The sequence below is a fragment of the Saimiri boliviensis genome, chromosome 21, assembly GCF_048565385.1.
Source record: "Saimiri boliviensis isolate mSaiBol1 chromosome 21, mSaiBol1.pri, whole genome shotgun sequence".
NCBI lineage: Eukaryota > Metazoa > Chordata > Mammalia > Primates > Cebidae > Saimiri > Saimiri boliviensis.
The window spans coordinates 28,325,763-28,349,691 of NC_133469.1; the positions used below are offsets into that span (position 1 = coordinate 28,325,763).

A 23,929-nucleotide genomic window follows, 5' to 3' on the forward strand; every position below is an offset into this window, starting at 1 on the left:
TTTCGAGACAGAGTCTTGCTCTGTCATCCAGGCTGGAGTGCAGTGGCTCGATCTTGGCTCACTGCAACCTCTGCCTCCCAGGTTCAAGTGAGTCTCCTGCCTCAGCCTCCCAAGCAGCTGGGACTACGGGTGCGTGCCACCATGCCCAGCTAATTTTTTTTGTATCTTAAACACAGACGGGGTTTCACTGTGTTAGCCGGGATGGTCTTGATCTCCTGACCTCGTGATCTGCCCTCCTCAGCCTCCCAAAGTGCTGCGATTACAAGTGTGAGCTACCATTCCCGGTCCTATGATACCATTTTTAAATCTACTTTTCACTTAGCATTCAAGTGCAAGCATGGTCCATAGTATGCAAGGTCTTTGTTGCTAATTTTAAATGGCCTTATAATAGTCCATAGAGTGGCTCTCCATGGACTCTTTAACTTTGTCTGGTTCCTCTCTCCCCACATTCCAGCTACATGGGCTTGCTTGGCATTCCTTTAACACACCATGCTCATTTCTGCCCCGGGACCTTTGCACTGCCTCCTCCTTCATCCTCTGAAGCACTTCCATGGTTCTTTAGGTGGAAGCTCCTTCTCACCTTTCATAGCTCAGTTTATATATCACATCTTCAGATAGAGCCCTCTCTGACCACCACAGATAGCAAACAACTTCTTCAGTCTCTCTTGAGCTCAGCACCCTGCTTTCGTTTCTCTTTGGCAGAGGACAGAGGAAACTTTATAATTTTATGGCCGGAAATCACCTTATCTATGTGTTTACTTGTCTATTGTCACACTCCCTCATGGCACACTCCCTCCATGAGGACAGGCACCTTGTCTGTCTTGCTCATTGATTTCGGTGGCAGACCCAGTGCCTGTCGCATGGTGGGAGCTCAGCAAGCATGTACAGAATAAGCAGACGGCTGGTTCAGTGGATGTGTGATTGGGTGAGGAGTTGAGAGGATAGGTAGCCGGCTTGCAGGGTCTAGTGTATGCCTGGATGGACAGGTAAACGGATGCATGGGTGGGTGAATAAATAATAATTTTACTAACCATTCCCCCAATTTCACATTTAGAATGCTTCTCCAGAATATTTTTGATTGCTTCGAAAAAGGAAGCAATGCAAGTGGTGGGGAATTTGGATAAGCAAGTCCCTGGGGACACCTGACTTCTCCAGGGGCCATTGCTTAGGGTCCCAGGCCTGGACACTTGTCCGAGTTCCCTGCTGAGGGGGCTGGTGTGGCGACTGGGAGGGTGGTGAGATTCTCTGAGGGCCTCTGGGCATTCATTCACCCGGTGTCTGGAGCCTCACTGCTACACCTCTGTTTTTCCCCCGTGCAGTGGGTCGGAAGCAGTTCATGAGGTTCGAGTGGGCAAATTACGCAGCTGAGGCCCTGGGCTGTGAGTATGAGGAGCTGAACACGGCCACCTTCAAGCACCACCTCCGACAGATCATCCAGCAAGTGACGTTTGGGCCAAGCCAATGGGGCCTCGAGCACGAGGAAGCCACCTCAGGTACGTGGCTGCTGCCTCTCTGGGTGAGCTGGGCCCCTCTCTGGGCAGCTCTTGGGGACACACCACTAGAACTTTAAAAAAAAAATTTTTATCAAGGATGTATTAAGAGCCTACTCTAGGCAGGCCTGTGTTAGGTGCAGGGGAAGCCATCATAGGTGGAAATGGACATGGTTTCTACTTGGTCAATGCTAGTGCTCAAATAGCCACCTCCATTCAGTGGTCAAGAAGGCTGCTGAAACCCAGGAGGGTTCCCCGCGCTGTGGGGAGGGGATGCCCTGGGCAGGGCCAGTGGACCAGTGCATTTCCATTGGGTTTCATGTTTGTTGAGCATCTACTAGGTAGGGGAAAGACTAGTCTTTCTGTTTGAGGGATGGAAATAAAGCCCCAGTGGCTGGAGCAAGGTGGAGAGATGGGAGAAGTTGAGGGTGGAGAGCAAGGTGTGGCCAGCTTGTAAACCAGGGTTTTTATTCTCAGATCCTTGGGAAGCCATGGAGTGGCTTCAGCTAGGGGATGGCGTGATTCGGCTTTAAGCTCAGTCTGGATGAAGGTTGGGGAGTGAGTGGAAGAAGGGAGACGCACCGGGAACCTATAGAAATCACCAGGTGATAGATGGTGGGAGGTGCTAGTGGAGATGGGGCGAGGTGGACAGATTCAGGGGCTAGTCTACAAGCTGAGGTGATAGCATGGGCCCTAAGAGAAAGAGAGGGACCAGCAGTGGCTGCTGGGATTTTGGCCTGAGCAGCTGAAAGAATGAGGGAGCTTTGAACTGCTCTGGGGGAAAGCAGGAGGACTTTGTGCTGTACCTGCGAGGATGTGATCTGCCGGCACCTGCAGCCTCTGTGCGTCGTTGGGAGCGCTCTCAGAGCAGCTGTTCTTGAGACAGCAGAGTTTGGGATTAATGAGTAGAACTGTTGTGAGCTGTGGTTTGGGGGCCCATCTCTTCCACCTTCCAGGAACTTCGGCGTGAGGGCTGTCGCTTGGACCCCATCCGCCCTCTGTGTTTCCTTTCAGGTCTGTGCTCTGGTGTGAGCCGTGATTTTCTTGAAGATTACCTCTCCTCTTTGACAGTCACACACACATGCACAGAAGCGTGCACACGCATGCTTGCACACACCATGTGTGCATACACACACGCACACACACATTTGCACGGCACACTTGTGCATGCACACGTGTGCACCGACACGCAGCACACAATCACGCACACATGAACACACACATGCGTAGACACTGGCACATGTATACTGCAAGCATGCACACCACACACACCACACACACAGAGGTATGCAGGGCACACGTGTATGTGTAAGCATGTGCACAAATATATGTGACACAGGCACATGCCACACGATTACACATGCACAGACACATGGATAGACACATGCACACATGTGCACACACATGCACCGGCACAGACACCACACACATGCTTAAGGACAGGCACATCACACACATGCACAGACACATGGATAGACACACAAGCACACGTGTGCACACACATGCACTGGCACAGACACCATACACATGCTTAAGGACAGGCACATCACACACATGCACAGACACATGCACTCACCACTTCGTGAGTCCAAGTTAACCTCTCAGGCCGAGGTCTCAAAAGTAGACATTAAGCAGGCAGGGGACCTTCGGGCTTAAGAGAGATGCTGGGAGGCTGCAGGTTGCCTAGCAACAGCCCAGGTTGGGGGTGGAGCCAGAGGAGGGGTGGGAAATGCTTTCGGGGCTGCAGTGGGCTGCCTGGAATGTACAAGCAGAATCACTCTTCCAGGCACCAGTGCACACCAATCTGGAAACTGTGTTTTCGATTCTTTAGATGGAACTTAAATTTAAGGGCCAGAATGTGTGATCTGACCCCCTGTGCTCCTCAGTCTGCCTGGTTCAGTGCTCCTTAACCAAGGCTGGTGATTTTAATGGGATGCACATATATGCGTGTGTGTGTGTGTGTGTGTGTGTGTGTGTGTGTGTGTGTGTATTCAAGCAAAATCGAGTCCACAACTGGTAATCATAGTCTCTGAGCTTTTATATCCTCCTGACATTCTAGGGAGGCACCTTCCCAGTCTCGTTCACTATTCTTCATACCTGACTTTAAGCATTCCTTTGTACGGACAGACTGCCAATTACCTAACCCATTTGCTATCGTTGGGCACGCAAGTCATTTCGACAAAGTGATTTTTACCAATTTAATCAACAGTTGGATGAATCTGTGTCCTCAGAAAGCTTTATTTCTTGGAATATTTTAGTAGAATAAAAGTCTAGGAGTGAAATTATTAGGTCCTAGTATATGAACATTTTATGGCTTCTAATTAAAAATTGCCAAATTTCTCTCCAGAAAAAGAAAATAATAAACACTTACTGAGTGTCTATTATGTGCCAGACACTGGCAATTTAAAGACCAACAAACCCAGGGACAGTGCCTATCTTCAGAGTACTCCCAGGCTCATGAGGTAGACATGAGTTAATAAAATAACTATGCTAGAAAGATTATGCTACGGGAAGTGCTATTGGAAGCACCATAGAGCTGGGAATGGCCTAGTGGTGGTGGTAGTGGTAGTCAAGGAAGGCTTTCCCGTGGAGGTGACATTTGGGCTAGCCCTGAGGATGAGCAGGAGATCACTCTGGAGCAAAGGTAGGGCAGGTTACATGGGACCCTGTGGGCCCTGAGAGGGCACACTTAGGACACTTAGACTGAGAGGACACTAAGAACCTGGAGAAATAATTTCAGCATGGAAGGAAATTATTATGATAAATTTATTAAAGTGGTCCCTGCCGCTCTGTAGTGGTGTCCCGGGCCCCAGGCAAGATCCTGACCAAGGATGCTGATTCTGTCTTCTTTCCCAGGGCTCAAGATGACAGGCACGGAGTGTGTGGAGGGGATGGCCTCGGGCCTGTACCAGGAGCTCTTTGCGGTCGTGGTCTCACTCATCAACAGGTAAACAGGACTTTTTCCTAGGCAGAAGTCGGTCTCTTGCAGGTACACAGATGAACTCACATACCCGGCAGCTGAGCAAAGTGGTAATTTCTGAGCTGGCAAGAGTGTTTCTAAAGCGAAGAGTGCTGGGTTTAACTTTCACCCTGGCCCCCCACTGGCTGTGTGGCCGGTAAATCAGTTCACTTCTCTGATCTCCCATTCCTTGTCTGTACAGTAGCTCTCTCCCTCAGGGTTGCTGTGAAGATTAAAGTAAATAATGAGTTTAAATAACTTCCTGGCCAGACATGCTGGCTCATGCCTGTAATCCCAGTACTTTGGGAGGCTGAAGTGGGAGGATGACCTGAGGTCAGCAGTTCAAGACCAGCCTGGCCAACATGACGAAACCCCATCTCTACTAAAAAAATGCAAAAATCAGCCGGGCGTTGTGGCGCACACCTGTAATCCCAGCTACTTAGGAGGCTGAGGCAGGGAGAATTGCTTGAACCCAGCAAGTGGCGGTTGCAGTGAGCCGGGATTTTACCACCGCATTCCAGCCTGGGTGACAGAGAGAGACTCTGTCACAAAACAAGCTATTAAATAAAATAGTTTTTGTTAATTTCAGTAGGTCTCTGAAGGAAGAAAAGGAGGGCCTAGACTTCACTTACTAGTGAAGTTGCTGGTTGACCTTAAGCAAGTCTTTTTTTTTTTTTTGCTCTGGGCCTGTGAGAGGCACTTTAATTCCTTTAGTCCTTATAGCTGTCCCTGGGATAAGCCTACTCGCCCCCATCCTCATTTAACAGTTGGGGAAACCCCTGCTCTTCCTAAGACTGATTGTAAAAATACCAATAATTCGTTCTACTATAAGGACACATGCACACGAATATTCATTGCAGCACAGTTTACAATAGCAAAGACCTGGAACCAACCGAAATGCCCATCGATGATAGACTGGACAGGAAAAATGTGGCACATATATACCATGGAATACTATGCAGCCATCAAAAACGATGAGTTCGTGTCCTTCGTAGGGACATGGGTGAACCTGGAAACCATCATTCTCAGCAAACTGACACAAGAGCAGAAAATCAAACACCGCATGTTCTCACTCAAAGGCGGGTATTGAACAATGAGAACACATGGACGCAGGGAGGGGAGCATCACACACTGGGGTCTGTTGGGGGGAAATGGGGGAGGGATGAGGGAGTGGGGGATTGGGGAGAGAGAGCATGGGGAGAAATGCCAGATACAGGTGAGGGGAAGGAAGGCAGCAAACCACACTGCCATGTGTGTATCTATGCAACAATCTTGCATGTTCTTCCCATGTACCCCAAAACCTAAAATGCAATAAAAAAAATACCAATAATAAAAGCTAAGCACTTTGGGTACCTACTGAGGACCAGGGATGGCACCAATTGCCTAACTCGCTTTGCATCATGGGATACTCACACCAGCCCGTTGTAAGGAGAAGGAGGCTGAAGCTTGGAAGGGGTAGAACCGAGAGCAAACACAACGCTGCATTCTCATCTCCTCCCCTCAGTTTCCCTGAACAGCCCAGCGTATTGTTCTCATCCGCGTATTTTTCAAAATTGTCTTGCTAGGGATGGGAGCACAGAGGCAGACATTTGGACTGGGCCAGGACGTGTCTCTGACGCGCCTCTGCGGGGCTGCACGGCAGCGTCTGTTTTCCATCCTTACTCGCAGCGCACTGAGCCCAGGCTTGGAAACCCTTGAAGCAGTGTTTCAGTGGAGCTAATCCAGAGCCTAGGCAAAGGCTTGCCTTCCCCCCTCTGTGAAAGCCGAAAGCATAATTAGGCTTCTGAAATCCTGTTAAAGGGCTGAGGCTGACGCATAGCAACAGAGCAGCCGGATTTCTCCCAAGTTGTCGTGGACACGGCATCAACTCCCTCTGACGCTGCTGAAGTCGTTAGCGTCTGAGCCCACAGACAGATTGTTTAGAAACCAAGGGGATCAGGCGTGCTTAGAGGGGTACTGGGAGTGGTGAATGCACTGCTCGCGGAGGCAACTGCCTTCACCAGTGACGGGCAGCTGCTATGAGATTCTGGTTCTCGGAGGCCACGTCTGTGAAATGGTGCATGGATGATCAAAGTACCTACTACGGCCTTTATAAGCACCTAGTAGGTGGCTGGCTTGCCTAGAATGAACCGACTTCATCTTCAGGCATGTCTATGTGGTGGCTGCTCTTACTATCCCTTATGATCCCCATTTGATACTTGGAAAAGCTTGGCACGCAGGAGAACCAAGGACCCTGCAGAGCGCCTAGCTGATCATGCTCACGGTGAAGATAACAGGTGGCCTTTACTGAGCACCAACCACGTGGTCAACTTTACTTTCATAGCGGGGGAAGCTTATCACACCTAACTCTCACAAAAGCCCTCTGAGCTAGTCGCGCGTGGCCCTCATTAGCCCTTTCATGGCTGAGACAGCGGAGGCTCAGAGAGGTTGGGCAACTCTCCCAAGGCACACAGCCCCTCTGTCACGGCGCAAGGACTGAGCCCACACGTGACTGGCTCCAAAGTCTCTGAACTCCTGGATTTTGATGTGAATCATCCCTGCCCAGTCCACCCCTGCAGATTCATCAGGAGAATACAAGGAGGTGATAGCTTGAAAGAATTTCATAAGCTGAGGTATCAAATAAAATAGTTTTTCTATTTCAATAGGTCTCTGAAGGAAGAAAAGGAGGGCCCAGACTTCACTTGGTAGTCAGTTTGCTGGGTGACCTTAAGCTAGTCTTTTTTTTTTTTTTTTTTTTTTTTTTACTTTGGGCCTGTGGGAGGCACTTTAATTCTTTTAATCCTTATAGGGATAAGCCTACTCACCACCATCCTCATTTGTCGGTTGGGGAAACCCCTGCTCAGAGAGGTTAAGTAGCTTGCCTGAGGTCACACAGCTTGTAAGAGGTGAGCTTGGTTTTGAAACCAGTTCTGCCGGAGGCTTGGATCAGTGGGCTCCCAGACTCCACGCCATCTCAGACATTCCACCTCTCTCTTCTCTCCATAGGTCCTTCTCCTCCCACCATCTCTCCACGGCCTCCATTATGGTGGTGGATTCTCCAGGCTTCCAGAACCCCCGGCACCAGGGCAAGGACCGGGCGGCCACCTTCGAGGAGCTGTGCCACAACTATGCCCACGAGCGCCTGCAGCTGCTCTTCTACCAGCGGACCTTCGTCTCCACGCTGGAGCGATATCGAGAGGTAGGCCGGGGCTGCAGCAGCGCCTTCGCCAGAGCTTCGTGGAGGATGCGAGGTCAGACGGGAAGGGGTGGGGTTCCCATTCCGCAGTAGCCTGCAGCTTCACCCTGTTCAGGTCACCAGGGAACAAAGCCCTGTCCCTGGGCCTGGCTCCCCAGACCTCTGCTGCTCCCTCCCCAGCCCAGCCTCCCCCTCTCCCCCCACCGCCTTCTGAACCCCATGCCCAAAAGCACCAAGGAACTTGGGCTTCCCCAGGCCTTGCTTCCACAGCTGTCCCTTCTTTGGGATGTCCCTTCATCCTCTCCCACTTCACTCAAGCGAAATGTGCCTCCAAGAGTCAGTCTGCATCTCCCCGAGTGAGGAATGCCCTTGACGTCTGTGGGCGGGTGGAAGCAGTGGGCTCCACACCCCTCTGCCACAGAGCATGGTGATTCTCACAAAGCTGAAGACGCCTGCCCCCCCATAACTCAGCAATTCCTCTTCTAGGAGGCACCAGAGAGAAACTGTGTGTGTACCAGGAAGCGTGTTCAGGCATGATCCTGCCAGCTGTTCTTTTCTCATTTAAAAAAAAAAAAAAGTTTACATTGAAATATAAGGTGGCGAGCGGTGGCTCACGCCTGTAATCCTAGCACTTTGGGAGGCCAGGGTAGGTGGATCAACTGAGGTCAGGAGTTCGAGACCAGCTTGACTAACATAGTGAAATCCCATCTCTACTAAAAATACAAAAATTAGCTGGGTGCAGTGGTGTGAGCCTGGAATCCCAGCTACTTGGGAGGCTGGGACAGGAGAATTGCTTGAACCCAGGAGGTGGAGGTTGTGGTGAGCTGAGATTGCACCACTGCACTCCAGCCTGAGTGACAAAGAGACTCCGTCTCAGGAAAAAAAAAAAAAAAAAAAAAAAAAAAAAAGAAATGTAACATTTACAAAGTGCATAACTCAGACACGTATAGCTCAATGAGCTTACCTAAATGAACATACATGTATCTCTATCACCCAGGTGAAAATGAGAATACCTTCAGTTCCCTATATAATTCCCACCTTCTTCCCTGAAGGTATGACCACCTTCACTCCAACAAGTACTGCTGTCAAAATGTTAGGATTGGCCATATTGTTCATCAGTAGAATAATTTAGAATAATAGGTACTGAAGTTATAGTTATTTCTTTGGTTGGCAATAAAAATAAAGTACCAACATAAATGAATCTCAAACAGATGATTCTGATGATACCTGAGGTCTGATTCTAACTCTGTTACTTATTGGCTGTGTGGCTTTAGAAATGGCACTCACTCCTGACCCTCCATTTTTTTTTTTACATGGAAAACAGAGACAATAATACTTTTGTGAAACCTCGTCTCTACTAAAAATACAAAAAATTAGCTGGGCACGGTGGTGCGTGCCTGTAATCCCAACTACTCAGGAGGCTGAGGCAGGAGAATTGCCTGAACCCAAGAGGCAGAGGTTGCGGTGAGCTGAGATCGCACCATTGCACTCCAGCCTGGGTAACAAGAGCGAAAACTCCGTCTTAAAAAAAAAAAAATAATACTTTTGTATCAGTTATGCTTTGCCATGATAATGTTGCATGATAAATTACCCCCAAATGTAGTGGCTTAGAAAAAAACCTTTGGTTGTTGCTCCCAAGTGTCTGGATGGCCTGGGCAGCTGTCTTGGTCCGGGATAGTTCTCGAGCCTATGTTCAGATTCAGGTGTAGGTTGGGGTAGGTGGCTCTGATGATCTTGTCAGGGCTCTCTCATGTCTGGGATCAGCCGGCCATGAGCAGATCCAGGCAGGCCTTGTCTGGGATAACCTTGTCCCTGCTCCATAAATGTCTCCTCCTCCAGCAGGCTAGGGCTTCCCTCAGGGTGCTGGGCAGGGTTTCAAGAGAGCAAGCAGAAGCGTGCAGGGAACCTTGAGACCTAGACTTGGCACTTGTACAAAGTCGCTTCCACTGTATTCTGTCAGTCACAGCAGGTCTAAGGCTGAGCATGGATTCAAGAGGTAGGAAAACAGGCTCCACTTCTTGATGGAGGCACTACAGTGTCACTCTGCAAAGTATGGATACAGGGAAGTGCAGAGAACTGGGATTGTTTTATGAAGATGGTTACCATGCTCCCCAAAGGGGCTATTTTGAGCATTTAATGAACAAGAATGAAGAATGGTTCATCTATATTAATCCTTGAGTGTATGGTAACAGCTATTCTACTTTTCCCATAATATTTCACTTATTTCTCATTATTAAAGTAATACATTTTAAGTTAAAACACTGGAAAGTTCATCTAAGTACAAAGAAACTAAAGTTACAATTTCCTTTAGCCCTTCCATCCAGAGACAACCACTGTTACCATTCTCTCTCTCTCTTATTTTTTCTCTTTTAAAATTATTTTCCCTTTATTATATTTTCTGTGGATTTGGGATCTTCCTGTACACATGATTTGTCATCTGTCATTTTCCTCACAGTATTACATTATTCATATCACCTCCCTCCACTTACAAATCTTAGTAAACCTGCATGCAGTGATTAGATCTGATTGCATTCCCTCTCCTATGGATATCTGGGTGCTTTCTCAGTACAGAGCTTTATAAACAATACTGTGATGAACATCTTTGTCCACAGCATTTTCTGAACATTTCTGGTGACTTTTAAAAAATTTTTATTTTTTAGACAGAGGTTCTCTCTTGTTGCCCAGGCTGGAGTGTGGTGATGTGATCTTGGCTCACTGCAACCTCCGCCTCCCAGGTTCAAGTGATTCTCCTGCCTCAGCCTCCCAAGTAGCTGGCATTACCGGCACCCACCACCACACCCAGCTAATTTATGTATTTTTGGTAGAGACAGGGTTTCACTATGTTGGCCAGGTTGGTCTCGAACTCCTGACCTGAGGTGATCCGCCTGCCTTGGCCTCCCAAAGTGCTTGGATTACAGGCAAGAGCCACCACGCCTGGCTTCCAGTGACATTTTTGTGGCAACTGTTATTTCCCACAGTTTACACTTGTTCCCTCCAGCACCGAACACGCAGCCTAGCACTCATTAGGTTCTCAGTAAATATTTTAAAAGTTTGGACTGAGTTGCCAGTTTCTGATAAAGCTCTCAGCATGTTGGCTGACACCCCGCATGATGAACAATCACAGAATGTTGTTGGAGCATTGATTTATAGTCTTTCTTTTCCCACAAAGGCTAAAAGGTGATGAGCAAACAAACAGCCTCATTAGCAACTGGAAAAATTAATTAAATAGACACTTCTCCAAAGACTTAGAAAGGCACACAAAAAGATGCTTACCATCGCAAATCTAAACCACATTGAGATGTCACCTCCCACACATCATAATGGCTACTAAGAAAATAATCAGAAAACAACAAGTCTTGGGGTGATGTGGAGAAATTGGAACCCTTGCAGAGTATTGGTGGGGATGTAAAACAGTGCAGCCACTGTGGAAAACAGAATGGTGTACCTCAAAACATAAAAAAATAGAATTCCCACAGGACAGCAATTCTATGTCTGGGTATATACTCAAAAGAATTGAAATCAGGGACTCAGTTCGTATTTGTGCACCAAACTGCAAAGGAACGTTATTCACAATAGCTGAAAGGCAGAAGCAACCCATGTGTGGATTGCAATTGGCAGGCAATGGACAAGCGAAATGAGATAGCATATTACAAGATAGGCACTTACAAGGAAGTATTATTCAGCCTTCAAAAGGAAGGAAGTTCTGACAAAATGGTACAGTGTGGATGAACCCTGAGGACGTCGTGCTAAGTTACATAAGTCAGACATAAAAGGATAAATACTGTATGATTTCACTTACATAAGCTACTTAGAATAGTCAAGATGAGAGGCACGGGAAGTAGGATGCCAGGGGAGGGGGAACTAGGGAGTTATGTCTCATGGGTACGGAGGTTCCGTTTTGAAAGATGAAGAACGTTCTGGAGATGGTTGGGGGTGATGGCTGCACAACACAAATGTACCTAATACCACTGAACTATATACTTAAAATGGGTAAATGGTAAACTTTACGCTACATATCTTTTGCCAAAATGTTAAAAACAGTTTTTTTTTTAAAGGGCCAAGAGGAGATGGAAGTCTTCTGTGCTTTTTCCTTCTTCAAAAGTTTTCTTCCCCCTTCCACTCACGAAAAGAGCTAACTTTTAAATCCTGTGGTTTTCCAGGAAGGTGTTCCTGTGCAGTTTGACCTCCCGGACCCCTCCCCAGGGGCCACTGTGGCTGTTGTGGATCAAAATCCCTCTCAGGTAACACAGGGCCCGGCCAACCCAGGCTCTCGGATGCCAGTTAGCCATACCGGGATGCTGGCGGATTTGAGTCTTCTGCTAGTTGTTAATGCCATCTGCACCTAGAGTCACCCCAGGCTCATTGGGAATGTGGACGTCTGGGACCCACCCTCAGATTCTGTGTGGATTGGTCTGGGAGTGTGGCCTGAACGGTGGAGATTTCAGCGTTCTCAGGTTGAGAACCACTGCTCTCCTTTATGTCTGAGTCTATGTCTTAGAATAGACTCATACCTGGGAGCCTGAGGCCTGAGTCAAAGGGAGCTCAGGGCTCGTGGCCAGAGGCCTCCAGCCATGCTGGCCTGGAAAGGTCAGGTGTTTGGATGAAGGTTCTGTGCCCAGAAGAGACTGGGGGCCTTGGGGACTGGAGAACAGGGGCCATGTTTGCTCCAGGCCCCCGAACTCATTTGGGGACAGACAGGTGTTAGTTTGAGGGACACAGTCTTTACCTCACTCTCTCCATCCCTACAACTCACTTTGCTACCCCAGATCTGCTCAACTCAGAACTGCCCTTGACAATTTCACTTGATTTTCTTCTTCTTCTTCTTCTTCACATTTTATTTAGTACAAACGTGCTTGGGCCATAGACCCTGCCATGCTCGGGTCCAATCTTGGTGACCTTGGGCATGTTGCTTCACCTCTCTGAGCCTCCGTTTCCCCATGTCCCAGAATGGAGATGCTACTTCCTCTGGGTTGCTGTGAACATCAATGAGATATTGCACATAAGGCACCTGGCATGATGCTTGGCACACAGGAGGTGCCCTGCAGGTGGCAGCTCGCCTGGCATCTGACACTGCAGGCTGCCCCTGTCCTTTTCTTCCTTCCTTGTCTTCTGCTGACCAGGGGCTTGCAGGCTTTCTCTTGGCATGTAGCGGGCTGCATCCACAATTGCAAAGCCCTGAACTGTGTAAGCCCGGCTGGCTGTTCTCAGTGGGTTCTTCTGGCTGGCATCTGTCTGGTTCATTCCCTTCCACGCTGTGCTTCTTCACCTCTGTGTCTCCGAGGAAAGGGCGGGTCTGAAGGGCTGATTTAACAGTGTTGGCTGGGAAGGGCGGGGTGGTGTCCGGGTTCTGTGTCTGCAAACAGCCCCCTTCTTTTTGTTGAGATGGAGTCTCACTCTGTCCCGCAGGCTGGAGTGCAGTGACACGATCTTGGCTCACTGCAACTTCTGCCTCCTGGATTCAAGCGATTCTCATGCCTCAGCCTCCTGAGTAGCTGGGATTACAGGCATGTACCACCATGCCCAGCCTCAACAGCTGTTTTTGAGGACCTTCTGAGTGTGGGCTGGCTATCAGTTTCAGCCCCAATAAAGAAGTTCATTGGTCTCCTTTATGTCTGAGTCTGTGTTTTATCCCAAGATGAAGGATGCTTGGAATCTAATTCCAGCTCTGCGTCTTTGACTCTCCATCTGTGAGATCCTGAATGTGCCCCCTCCCCTCTCTGGGCCTCTGATGGATGCGGATTCCTCAGTCAGGGTGACCAACTGTCCTGGTTTGCATAGGGCTGTCCCAGCTTTAGCACTGTAAGTTTCATGTCCTGGGCACAGGAGGGCAGTTGGTCACTGGGCACATTGCATTTCCTCTATAACTGCTTGGTGGCCTTCTGGATTGTGCCAACTCCTTGTGAGCCCTCGGAGAGGCCCTTTAAACACCCCCGGCTTCTCTCAGCTTCCCATATGCAAAACTGCAGGGGTGACTAGACGGTCTCTGAAGCTTGTGTCTAGATTTAAAATTCTATGTCTGTGCGATTGAATCAAGTTCACCTTCTTGTCTGAAATGTTCTTTGAGTGCTTGTTGCTTTTTTTTTTTTTTTGCCCCAAGATTTTAGTTAAAAAAAATACAAAGACTTCTTAGAGGAAATGATGCAGACAGAATTAATCCTTTCTTGTCTGGTTGTACACAAATAGGCCAGCTGCCTGTATGTATCTAGAAATGTGTTATTTCCAGAGGGTTCCCCTTGTTAAATGCTCACCACAGCCCTCCAAGGAAGGTATTTTCGGTCTCCATTATTCGGGAGGAAACAAGGCTCAGAGAGGTGTAGTCAGTTGCCCCAGGTCACACAGGAGGTGAGGACAGAAGCAGGATTCGGACAGCTTGCTAATGAGAAGTTGCTGGAGTTTCATGGCTTCAACACAGAGAGTCTGGGGTGAATGGGAGCGTGGTTTGGGGTAGGCAGATTCTGAGTCCTGAGGCTTGGGACTCCCCATTTTCTATCTGTGGGGAAAAAAGCCCAAGACAGGCCTCTGATGGGGATCAGGGCCTCTCAGTGAATCTCGGGTCTCCTGCCAGGTCCGCTTACCAGCTGGAGGAGGTGCTCAGGATGCCAGAGGCCTTTTCTGGGTCTTGGATGAGGAAGTCCGAGTAGAGGGCTCCAGTGACAGTGTGGTGCTGGAGCGTCTGTGCGCCGCCTTCGAGAAGGAAGGGGCTGGGACTGAAGGTAAGCAAGAAGCAAGGGGCTGGGGATGGGGGCTGAGTCCAGTCTGGGTGTTGGAATCCGTCTTTCTCAGCTGTAGGAAAAGCCCTGAGAAGGCCTGCACAGAGGCTCCAGCGCGCAGAGGTGAATGTGCATGAGCCTGTGTGTGCTTTCATTCATTCAAGTATTCAACGAATACACTGGGCAGCCACTATGTGCTGGGTACTGTTCTATGTGGTAATAAACCAGCCTGGCACGGGCCACGTCCTCAGGGGGAAGAGACAAACTTGTGGCCAAGCGCATGCATGCACAGTGAGCCTGCAACTGCGCCGCGCCCGAGGGAGCACATCTCATTTCTCTGGTGGCCAGTGGGAGATGCGTGCAGATGAATCTAATAGAGCCAGGAACGTGACGCGGGACAAGGTTGGGGATGTCATCTGGGCTCACACTGCAGCGGCCCTCGCTGGCCATGGAAAGGTCTTAACCCTAGAGCAACAAGAAGCCGTGAAGGATTCTAGGCAGTGGGAGGCATGGTGCGCTTCATGTTCTGGAAAGTTCTGCAAGGCTGCAGTGTGAAGATATGATAGGAAGGCAGGTGGTCAGGATGAGACAGGAGCTGGGCTGCCCCAGGAGGTAGACGCCTCTGGAGGTGTCTTGCAGGTAAAGTCCATAGCGCTTGTGGGAGTCGAATTGGTGGAAGGGGGAGCAAGAGGGGAGATGGAGACCTGAAACCAGAACAAAGAGATCATGAGATTTGGTATCCATAGGCTCCAAGTTCAAGCCCAACTGTTTCTACTTTCCCCTGCATGATGCTGGGCAAACCTCTTGTAGTCTTAGTTGATGTGTTTTTAAAATGGGGAATGACATCACCCCTGACTTCTTTCTGCTTAGAATTTCTGCTACAATGATTGGGTAAGGTTATGTGCGTGCAGAGCTTTGTCACCAGAGGGAGGGTGTTGCAGGTTTCTTGATGAGGCTGTGGGTGCTGATGGTGATGGAGAACGTGATTCTGGGATGGGGAGTGTTGCCTGTACTTGACTCAGGGCAGCGTACTCAGCTTTCCCTATGCGTATGTCTTCTGGTAGGGTTCTGTCCCACACTTGGAGGTACAGATTCTTATTCCCAAACTGAGCTCCAGATATGCTTGTGCAAGGTCACCCAGAGGAGAAGGACCAAAAGGCAGATTCAAAACAGGGTTTGTCTGGATCTGAGACTCCTGTGAGCCCCACACCACCAGGCACTTAAGAAGGCAAATGTACTGGTTGGGCACGGTGGTTTATGCCTGTGATCCCCGCACTTGGAGAGGCCAAGGCAGGTGGATCACCTGAGGTCAGGAGTTTGAGACCAGCCTGACCAACATGTGGAAACCCCATCTCTACTAAAAATATAAAAAAACTAGCTAGGCATGATGGTGTATGCCTATAGTTCCAGCTACTTGGGAAGTTGAGGCAGGAGAATCTCTTGAACCCGGGGGGTGGAGGTTGCAATGAGCCAAGATCACACTATTGCACTTCAGCCGGGACAAGAGTGAAACTCCATCTCAAAAAAAAAAAAGGCAAATGTACTTATTGTCTGTTGACCTTATCAGTTGCAACTGTCTTTGGGGCCAGGATGTGTGTGCATTCATTCCTTGGTCCATTCAGAAAATATGGATAGAGCACTTAATACGTGGCAGCCACTGTCCTAGCCCAGGAGATGCGTCAGGGAACAAAACACACATCTTCACCCACATGGGACTGCCCTTCCAGCAGAGAAGAGAGTCAGTAAGGCAGGTGCATCTGAAAGGAGGAGACTGAGGACCGTGACTCTGGCTGAGGTCATTGAGGGAATGAGACTTGGCAGAGATGTCCAAGGACTAAGGTTCTGGGACTTTCCTATGTCAAGGTGTCAAGGACAAGGCAAGCAGCCAGCACAGGAGCCTGAGGCATGGCCAGGGAGGCAGGAGGGAAAGCCAGGAGAATGTGACTCCCTGGAAGCCACAGGAGGAGAGAGGGATTGACCTTTCCAAATGCAGCTAAAACATCAACATCAAATGAGGTGTGGGCTGAGGAATGACCATTGGGCTTGGCCATGTTTTAGTTATTGGAGGCGTAGACAGATGCATCTTGCTGGAGGATTTGGGGGTGATTGTCCAACTGGAACAGTTTATAAGAAGTTGGGAGAAAAGCCACCATCCACTGAATGAGCGCCAGCTGAAGCTTCCACCCTATGGTGACCAGCAGAGGCCTCTGTTCGAGACATTCATGGTGGATTCCTGTGCTCACATCAGGACAGGATTTCCTAAGCAGTGAAGCGATAGCGTCTGATGCCTCCTGCCCCTCTCCCTGGAGCAAGCGCAGAGTGCGAATTCCTAAATTATTCCCAGAGAGTTCGGCTCTGCCAGTGACTGGCACAGCACTGAATTATCTGCCTGGCATGGAGGGACAGTGCCAGGTGTTCTGGGGGCCCATGAAAATGTTTTTAATTTTAAAATTGTTTTAAAGTATAAGTTCAGGGGTACGTGTGCAGGATGTAAGGGTTGTTACGTAGATAAACACCTGCCATGGTGATGGACTGCACAGACCGCCCCATCGCCCAGGTGTTAAGGCCAGCATCCATTAGCTGTTCTTCCTGATGCTCTCCCTTCTTACCCCTCCGGGTGCCCAGTGGGTGTTGTTCCCTCCCAGAAAATGTTTTAACTTCCGGGAAGGAAAAGAACTTTTAGGTCAAGTGCAATTCTTTAATATATGTCTATATGATATATGTGTATATGTGAGGGTATGTCTGTATGTGTGTATGCCTGTGTGTATATATGTGTATATGTATGCATGTGTGTGTGCCTGTGTATATAGGTATGAGTGTGTGTGTAGATATGTGTGTGCATGTGTGTATATGTGTGTGTATATATGTATGTGTGTCTGTGTAGATATGGATGAATGTGTTTGTCTAAATGTGTGTGCATCTGTGTATAGATATGTGTGTTTATGTATGTGTGCATGCCTGTGTATATGTGTATGTTTGTATATGTGTGTGCACATGTGTATATGTGTGTGTGTGCCTGTGTATATATATGAGTGTGTTTGTATATATATGTGTGTGCATGTGTGTATATGTGTGTGTGTCTGTGTATATACGTATGAGTGTGTTTGTATATATGTGTGTGCATGTGTGTATATGTGTGTGTGTCTGTGTATATATGTATGTGTGTGTGCCTCTGTATACATGTGTGAGTGTGTTTGTATATATGTACGTGCATGTGTGCCTGTGTATATATGTATGTGTGTGTGTCTGTGTATATATGTATGTGTTTGTATATATGTGTGTGCACGTGTGTATATGTGTGTGTGACTGTGTATATATGTATGAGTGTGTTTGTATATATGTGTGTGCATGTGTGTATATGTGTGTGTGTCTGTGTATATATGTATGTGTGTGTGCCTCTGTATACATGTGTGAGTGTGTTTGTATATATGTACGTGCATGTGTGCCTGTGTATATATGTATGTGTGTGTGTCTGTGTATATATGTATGAGTGTGTTTGTATATATGTGTGTGCACGTGTGTATATGTGTGTGTGACTGTGTATATATGTATGAGTGTGTTTGTATATATGTGTGTGCATGTGTGTATATGTGTGTGTGTCTGTGTATATATGTATGTGTGTGTGCCTCTGTATACATGTGTGAGTGTGTTTGTATATATGTACGTGCATGTGTGCCTGTGTATATATGTATGTGTGTGTGTCTGTGTATATATGTATGAGTGTGTTTGTATATATGTGTGTGCATGTGTGTATATGTGTGTGTGTCTGTGTATATATGTATGTGTGTGTGCCTCTGTATACATGTGTGAGTGTGTTTGTATATATGTACGTGCATGTGTGCCTGTGTATATATGTATGTGTGTGTGTCTGTGTATATATGTATGAGTGTGTTTGTATATATGTGTGTGCACGTGTGTATATGTGTGTGTGACTGTGTATATATGTATGAGTGTGTTTGTATATATGTGTGTGCATGTGTGTATATGTGTGTGTGTCTGTGTATATATGTATGTGTGTGTGCCTCTGTATACATGTGTGAGTGTGTTTGTATATATGTACGTGCATGTGTGCCTGTGTATATATGTATGTGTGTGTGTCTGTGTATATATGTATGAGTGTGTTTGTATATATGTGTGTGCACGTGTGTATATGTGTGTGTGACTGTGTATATATGTATGAGTGTGTTTGTATATATGTGTGTGCATGTGTGTATATGTGTGTGTGTCTGTGTATATATGTATGTGTGTGTGCCTCTATATACATGTGTGAGTGTGTTTGTATATATGTACGTGCATGTGTGCCTGTGTATATATGTATGTGTGTGTGTCTGTGTATATATGTATGAGTGTGTTTGTGTATATGTGTGTGCACGTGTGTATATGTGTGTGTGTCTGTGTATATATGTATGAGTGTGTTTGTATATATGTGTGTGCATGTGTATATATGTGTGTATATTTTTTTTTAATGGAGGAAGGTACCCATGAAAGCAAAAATGTCTAAGGCCCAGGAAGTGCAGATGCAGCCCTGGCTGTGCTCAGCCCACAGGGGTCCTGGCATTTGACTTGATCCTGGCAATGATGGACTCGCCTTCATGCAGGCTGGGGTATGAGATGCGTCTGCCCCTTCGCCAGCTGGGGAAGGAGCATGAATGAGGGGCAGAAACTCCTAGTTGTGGAGCCCTTAGCTGGAGCCAGGCCTGGGGGCTTCACTGCATCCTAGCTACAGGGAGGTGACTGAGTCCTTCCTGAGATCCAGTGGCTTCCCAGGACCCTAGAGGCGCCGAGCACAGGGCTAGTGCTGAACGTGATCTGCTTGTTCCCGTCCCCTCTCCTGCTCCCATCACGCATACCATGCACATTTTGCTGCTCTTCAAACATACCACGCACATTCCCACCTCTGGGTCCTGGCATCAGCAGCTCCTTCCACCTGGAGGGCCCTTCCGCCACATGCCAGCCCAGTGCTGCTCATGGACTTCCCCTGACCTCTTTGTGAAAAGACCCCTGCTGGTGATCCTGGCTTCCTCCCTCGTTTTTTTTTTTTTTCTTCCCCGTTGCGGTGGTCACCAGGGCATGTCCCACCCTTGCTCATTGGTCATCTCCCCTTGGGGCAGGCCAGCTGCGTGGTGACAGGGGCAGGGCTGGTCACCTGTGTGGAGGCAGCACCTGGTACAGCTGCTGGGATGAGGTCCGCAGCGAATACTATTTTTTTTGAGACGGAGTTTCGCTCTTGTTACCCAGGCTGGAGTGCAATGCGCGATCTCGGCTCACTGCAACCTCCGCCTCCTGGGTTCAGGCAATTCTCCTGCCTCAGCCTCCTGAGTAGCTGGGATTACAGGCACACGCCACCATGCCCAGCTATTTTTTTTTTTTTTTTTGTATTTTTAATAGAGACGGGGTTTCACCATGTTGACCAGGATGGTCTTGATATCTTGACCTCGTGATCCACCCGCCTCGGCCTCCCAAAGTGCTGGGGTTACAGGCTTGAGCCACCGCGCCCGGCTACAGCGAATACTTTTTACAAAGTTGATGAGTATGTGAAAACTCAGTGATCCAGAATCAATGAAACATACCCTCCGAGGGAATGTTTTTTGGATCCTGCCTTTTAGGCAAAAGAGATGGAAAGTAGGTGTAGAAAGTAAGAAGTTCCTTTTCAAAGTTTCTCTTCTTGTTAAAGAAGAATAATAATAATGAATGTTAGAAATAATAGCTTCTTTTAAAGACTAACTTTCATCAAAGAACAAGCATTCTGTCTCTAATAGTAGGGTTGGAAGCAGAGGGTATATTGTAGGGTGAGGCTGGAGTGGGCAGAAGGGGATTTGGCTAGATTTGTGGACCCTCCCCTTTATCCATGAGGTCTATGGTGTCAGTACCAGACATCCCTAGCAGGATGCTGTGAAGCTCCCACTTCCCAAGGTAAAGACTCTCCACATCCTTTGCCTTAAGCCCCCCTCAGAAGACACATTAATTATAACATTTTGGTTAAAAAGAAAAACAAGTTCTTTTTCTTTATTGCTTTCTGGTTGGCTCTGAGTTAATGAGAGCATCCAGTCATCCAGAACACTTGGGGCATTCCGGCCAACCGAGGGCTTGCTATTTATGACCTCTTTCCCATACCTCAGCACATCTGCTGAGTGTTCCCACGAGGGCCAGCAGGGCCTGAGGTCAGCCCTCATGGAGCCCAGGTGCAATGGATAGTCAGGTGACAGCCCCTCACCAAGCTCAGAGTGTGACCAGCAGAGGCCGAGGGGGCCCTGTCTGGGGGTTCAGGCTCCTTGGGGGAGGTGACAAAGCCTGGAGGTGTGAGAGAGAGATGCTGGATAAGGCTCCATCTTCCAGAAGTATCCATGGAGCTCCCAAAAGCCAAAGCCTCCATGGGAAATGCTTTCATGAACAAAACTGTGGAATAAAAACCAAATTCAGGAGAAAGGAGTGAATGAGGAGAAGCAGGCCTGGAATCTGATCATTTGCCTGGGAAATATGGCACATCCATGTGCTGGCCACCACCCTGGACAGAGGCAGGCTTTGGGACCAGCAGACCTGTGGCCTCATCCTGCTGTGCCACTTTAGCCAAACTGCCTCTTGTCTCTGAACTTCAGTGTAATCTTCTAGACACCAGCCCAGAGATGCTCACGTCCCCAACCAGATTGAAATCCCTCGTGCTAGCTTGTCCAGCAGAGAGTGCTAGGAGCCGAGGCTTAGCAAACATCAACATCCTTTCTTCTTTCTCCCCTGTCCCCTGCGAGATCATGATCCTCATTAAGGGCCCAGCCCTGTACTGGCTGCTGAGACCTAACAAGGAGTCAACCAGTCCCTGCCCTCCAGTTGCTTCCAGTTCAGTGGAGTGGGGCAGCCAGGTAAAGAGATACCTGCAGCGTTGCAAGGGCAGCGTGGACATTTGTACCAAAGCCTGGTGTGTGCTTTGTCACCTTGCTCCCTGTGGGTGCTTCACTCTCCCACTGGAAGGGGACTTTCTTGAGGTAAGGGACTGCATAGCTCTGAAAGCCTCGCAGGACACTCTTGAAACAGGGAAACTTCACTTCGCTAGAAGTGTTCTGTGCTGGTAACTTCCGCTCTCCTGGACAGGGGCAATCTAAGCGGCCACACACAGGTGGCCGTTGCCACGCCCTTTACTCCTACACAGGCTCATGAAAGCTGCAGACTCTCACACTGCTTTATTTTGCAGGTAGTTCCAAGAAATGCCATCCTTTGTTTTCCTAGCTTCTTGGAATTTAGATTTAGGCAAATTAGGATTTGAGGGGAAGACTCAGGACCCAGACTAGTGCATGCAAGTTTGTTGGCAACAGCAGGATAGGAAAGCAAAGCAAGATGGTTCCAAATAGATCCAAGAGTCACAAGAATCCAACCACTCTTAGGAATCCATCTCAGGGCTGGGCGCAGTGGTTCATGCCTGTAATCCTGGCACTTCGGGAGGCTGAGGTGGGTGGATCACTTGAGGTCAGGAGTTTGAGATCAGCCTGGCCAACATGGTGAAACCTTGTCTCTACTAAAAATACAAAATTAGCTGGGCATGTTGGCTCACACCTGTAACCCCAGCTACTCAGGAGGCTGAGGCAGGAGAATCACTTGAACCTGGGAGGTGGAGGTTGCAGTGAGCTGAGATCACTCCACTGCACCACAGCCTGGGTGACAAGAGCGAAACTTGGTCTCAAAATAATAGTAATAATAATAATAATAATAATAATCCATCTGGGGCCATTCAGTGAGGAGACAGCTATCTCAAACCTGTGATTGCAACCTGAGATCATCACACTACAGTGATATAATAAATGAACAGCCATCCATTAATGAATCAATTCATGCATTCATTCTGCCAAGCATGACGCTGGGCACTGGGGAGGTGTACATCAACACTTTGTGATTCGGGAACATCAGCAAAGGTTTAAGTGCAGTTAAGGGCGGTGACAATCATGACTGCTGACTGAGTGACCATTTTATGTGCTGGATGCTATACTAAAACATTTATGCACGTTATCTCCTTGAAGCCATAAGCCACTCTGGGAGTATGCATGATTTAATCCACATTTTACAGAGAGGGAAATTGATGCTCAGAGGCGTACAGGGCTCGGCACCTTTCACGAAGTCATAAATGGTAAAAAACCTAGATTTCTCTAGCTCCCAAGATCGGGCCCCTTTGTTTCTCCCACCCTGTCTCTTGGAACCAATGTGCCCGTATCTCCCAAAAGTATTCTCTGTATTTATTTGGTTGATGGTATTCAAAATGATTTTAGGTGGCATGCAACAAAATATTTTAAAACTATGTATTTAATCGTGTCCATGCATATCAGAAAACAAACGTATATTTCACATCAAATCTGCAATATGATGTGTCTTTTAAAATGAATGTACTGTACTTGTGAAAATGTGAGTCGATTTAAAGAAAACATTAAGTAAATCACAGCCCAGGTGACATGTGATTATATATAGAGAAAAACTCGAGGAGATTGTGGGTATGGATGATGTTTGGGAAAAGCAGGTATCCTAGGTTTAAGAAAGCAAGAATAATGTGCACAGAATCACGACAGCAGGAGAAATGGGTGCCTTTGACCGTGAGCTCGAGCTCACTGGAAGCATATTAAGATGGACACTGTGTTCAGGGGATGCCAGCTGATTGCAGAGTGTCCCCACTACGCCCCAGCACTCATGCCACCATGTCTGTTTCCAGGGTCCTCTGCCCTGCGGGCCTGTGAGCAGCCCCTCCAGTGTGAGATTTTCCACCAGCTGGGACGGGACCCTGTGCGCTACGACCTCACGGGCTGGCTCCACAGAGCCAAGCCCAACCTCTCAGCCCTGGATGCACCCCAGCTCCTGCAGCAGTCAAAAAGGTGAGTTGGGCCAGGGCCGGGGATGGGGAGGAGGCACTGGAGGTGCCGTGTTTTCACTTCCCACTTAAACTACGCACTCGGCAACACGGTGTGGGTGGGCCAGCCCAGGAATCCCGTCCCTTCGTAATGGAACAAAGCACCATCACTGGAATTGGAGCGGCGAAACGTCTCCCTGGGGCTAGAGGGAATCCAGCCGAGGAGAAAAGCTGGCCTTCTGGGGAGGTAGAACAAAAGCTAAAAAGCGGTGACTTCTTATTCTGGCACTTTGCCTGTCATTAAGTATCTGAGAGATGATGTGACTGGAACAACTTTTATGGACATTCAAGAACTAGGGGGTCATAAAACCGAAATGATACATTTTGTAGCAGTAAAAAAAAAGCTCACCACATTCCCTGGCTGCTCAGCCCAGAGAGCTGGCATGAGGCTGGCAGCATTTTCTGCTCTCGGTTCAGAGGGTTATTGGAAAATTCTGTGTGTGTGTGTGTGTGTGTGTGTGTGTGCGCGCGTGCGTGTGCGTGTGTGCGTGTGCGTGCCCGTGCGTGCGCGCTTCCAAGTTCAACGCCGGAATTCTGCAAAGGGAGAGCTTAGAAGAGAAACTGAGAAACTGAGACCGCCAGAGAGGTGCTGGGGTCTCAGGTAGGCACCAGGCTGAGAAAGAACCGCTTGCTCACTACCCACTATGTGCCTTGCATCAGCATAAATGCTTTATGGGCATCTTCTTATCTTTATCACAGCACAGGATCCTTAGCCCC

General features: G+C 48.3%; 1 protein-coding gene across 3 annotated transcripts in view; it reads left to right on the forward strand.

The window, feature by feature from the left end:
- Nucleotides 1-23,929, forward strand: part of MYO18B (myosin XVIIIB) — a 286,207-nt gene that overhangs the window by 74,491 nt on the left and 187,787 nt on the right. For all 3 annotated transcript variants that reach the window (XM_074390993.1, XM_074390995.1, XM_074390994.1), the window contains exons 13-18: nt 1,320-1,493; nt 4,347-4,437; nt 7,435-7,627; nt 11,785-11,865; nt 14,190-14,337; nt 23,018-23,177. In XM_074390993.1, the coding sequence (XP_074247094.1) occupies nt 1,320-1,493; nt 4,347-4,437; nt 7,435-7,627; nt 11,785-11,865; nt 14,190-14,337; nt 23,018-23,177 (847 nt within the window). The remainder of the gene's footprint in view (nt 1-1,319; nt 1,494-4,346; nt 4,438-7,434; nt 7,628-11,784; nt 11,866-14,189; nt 14,338-23,017; nt 23,178-23,929) is intronic.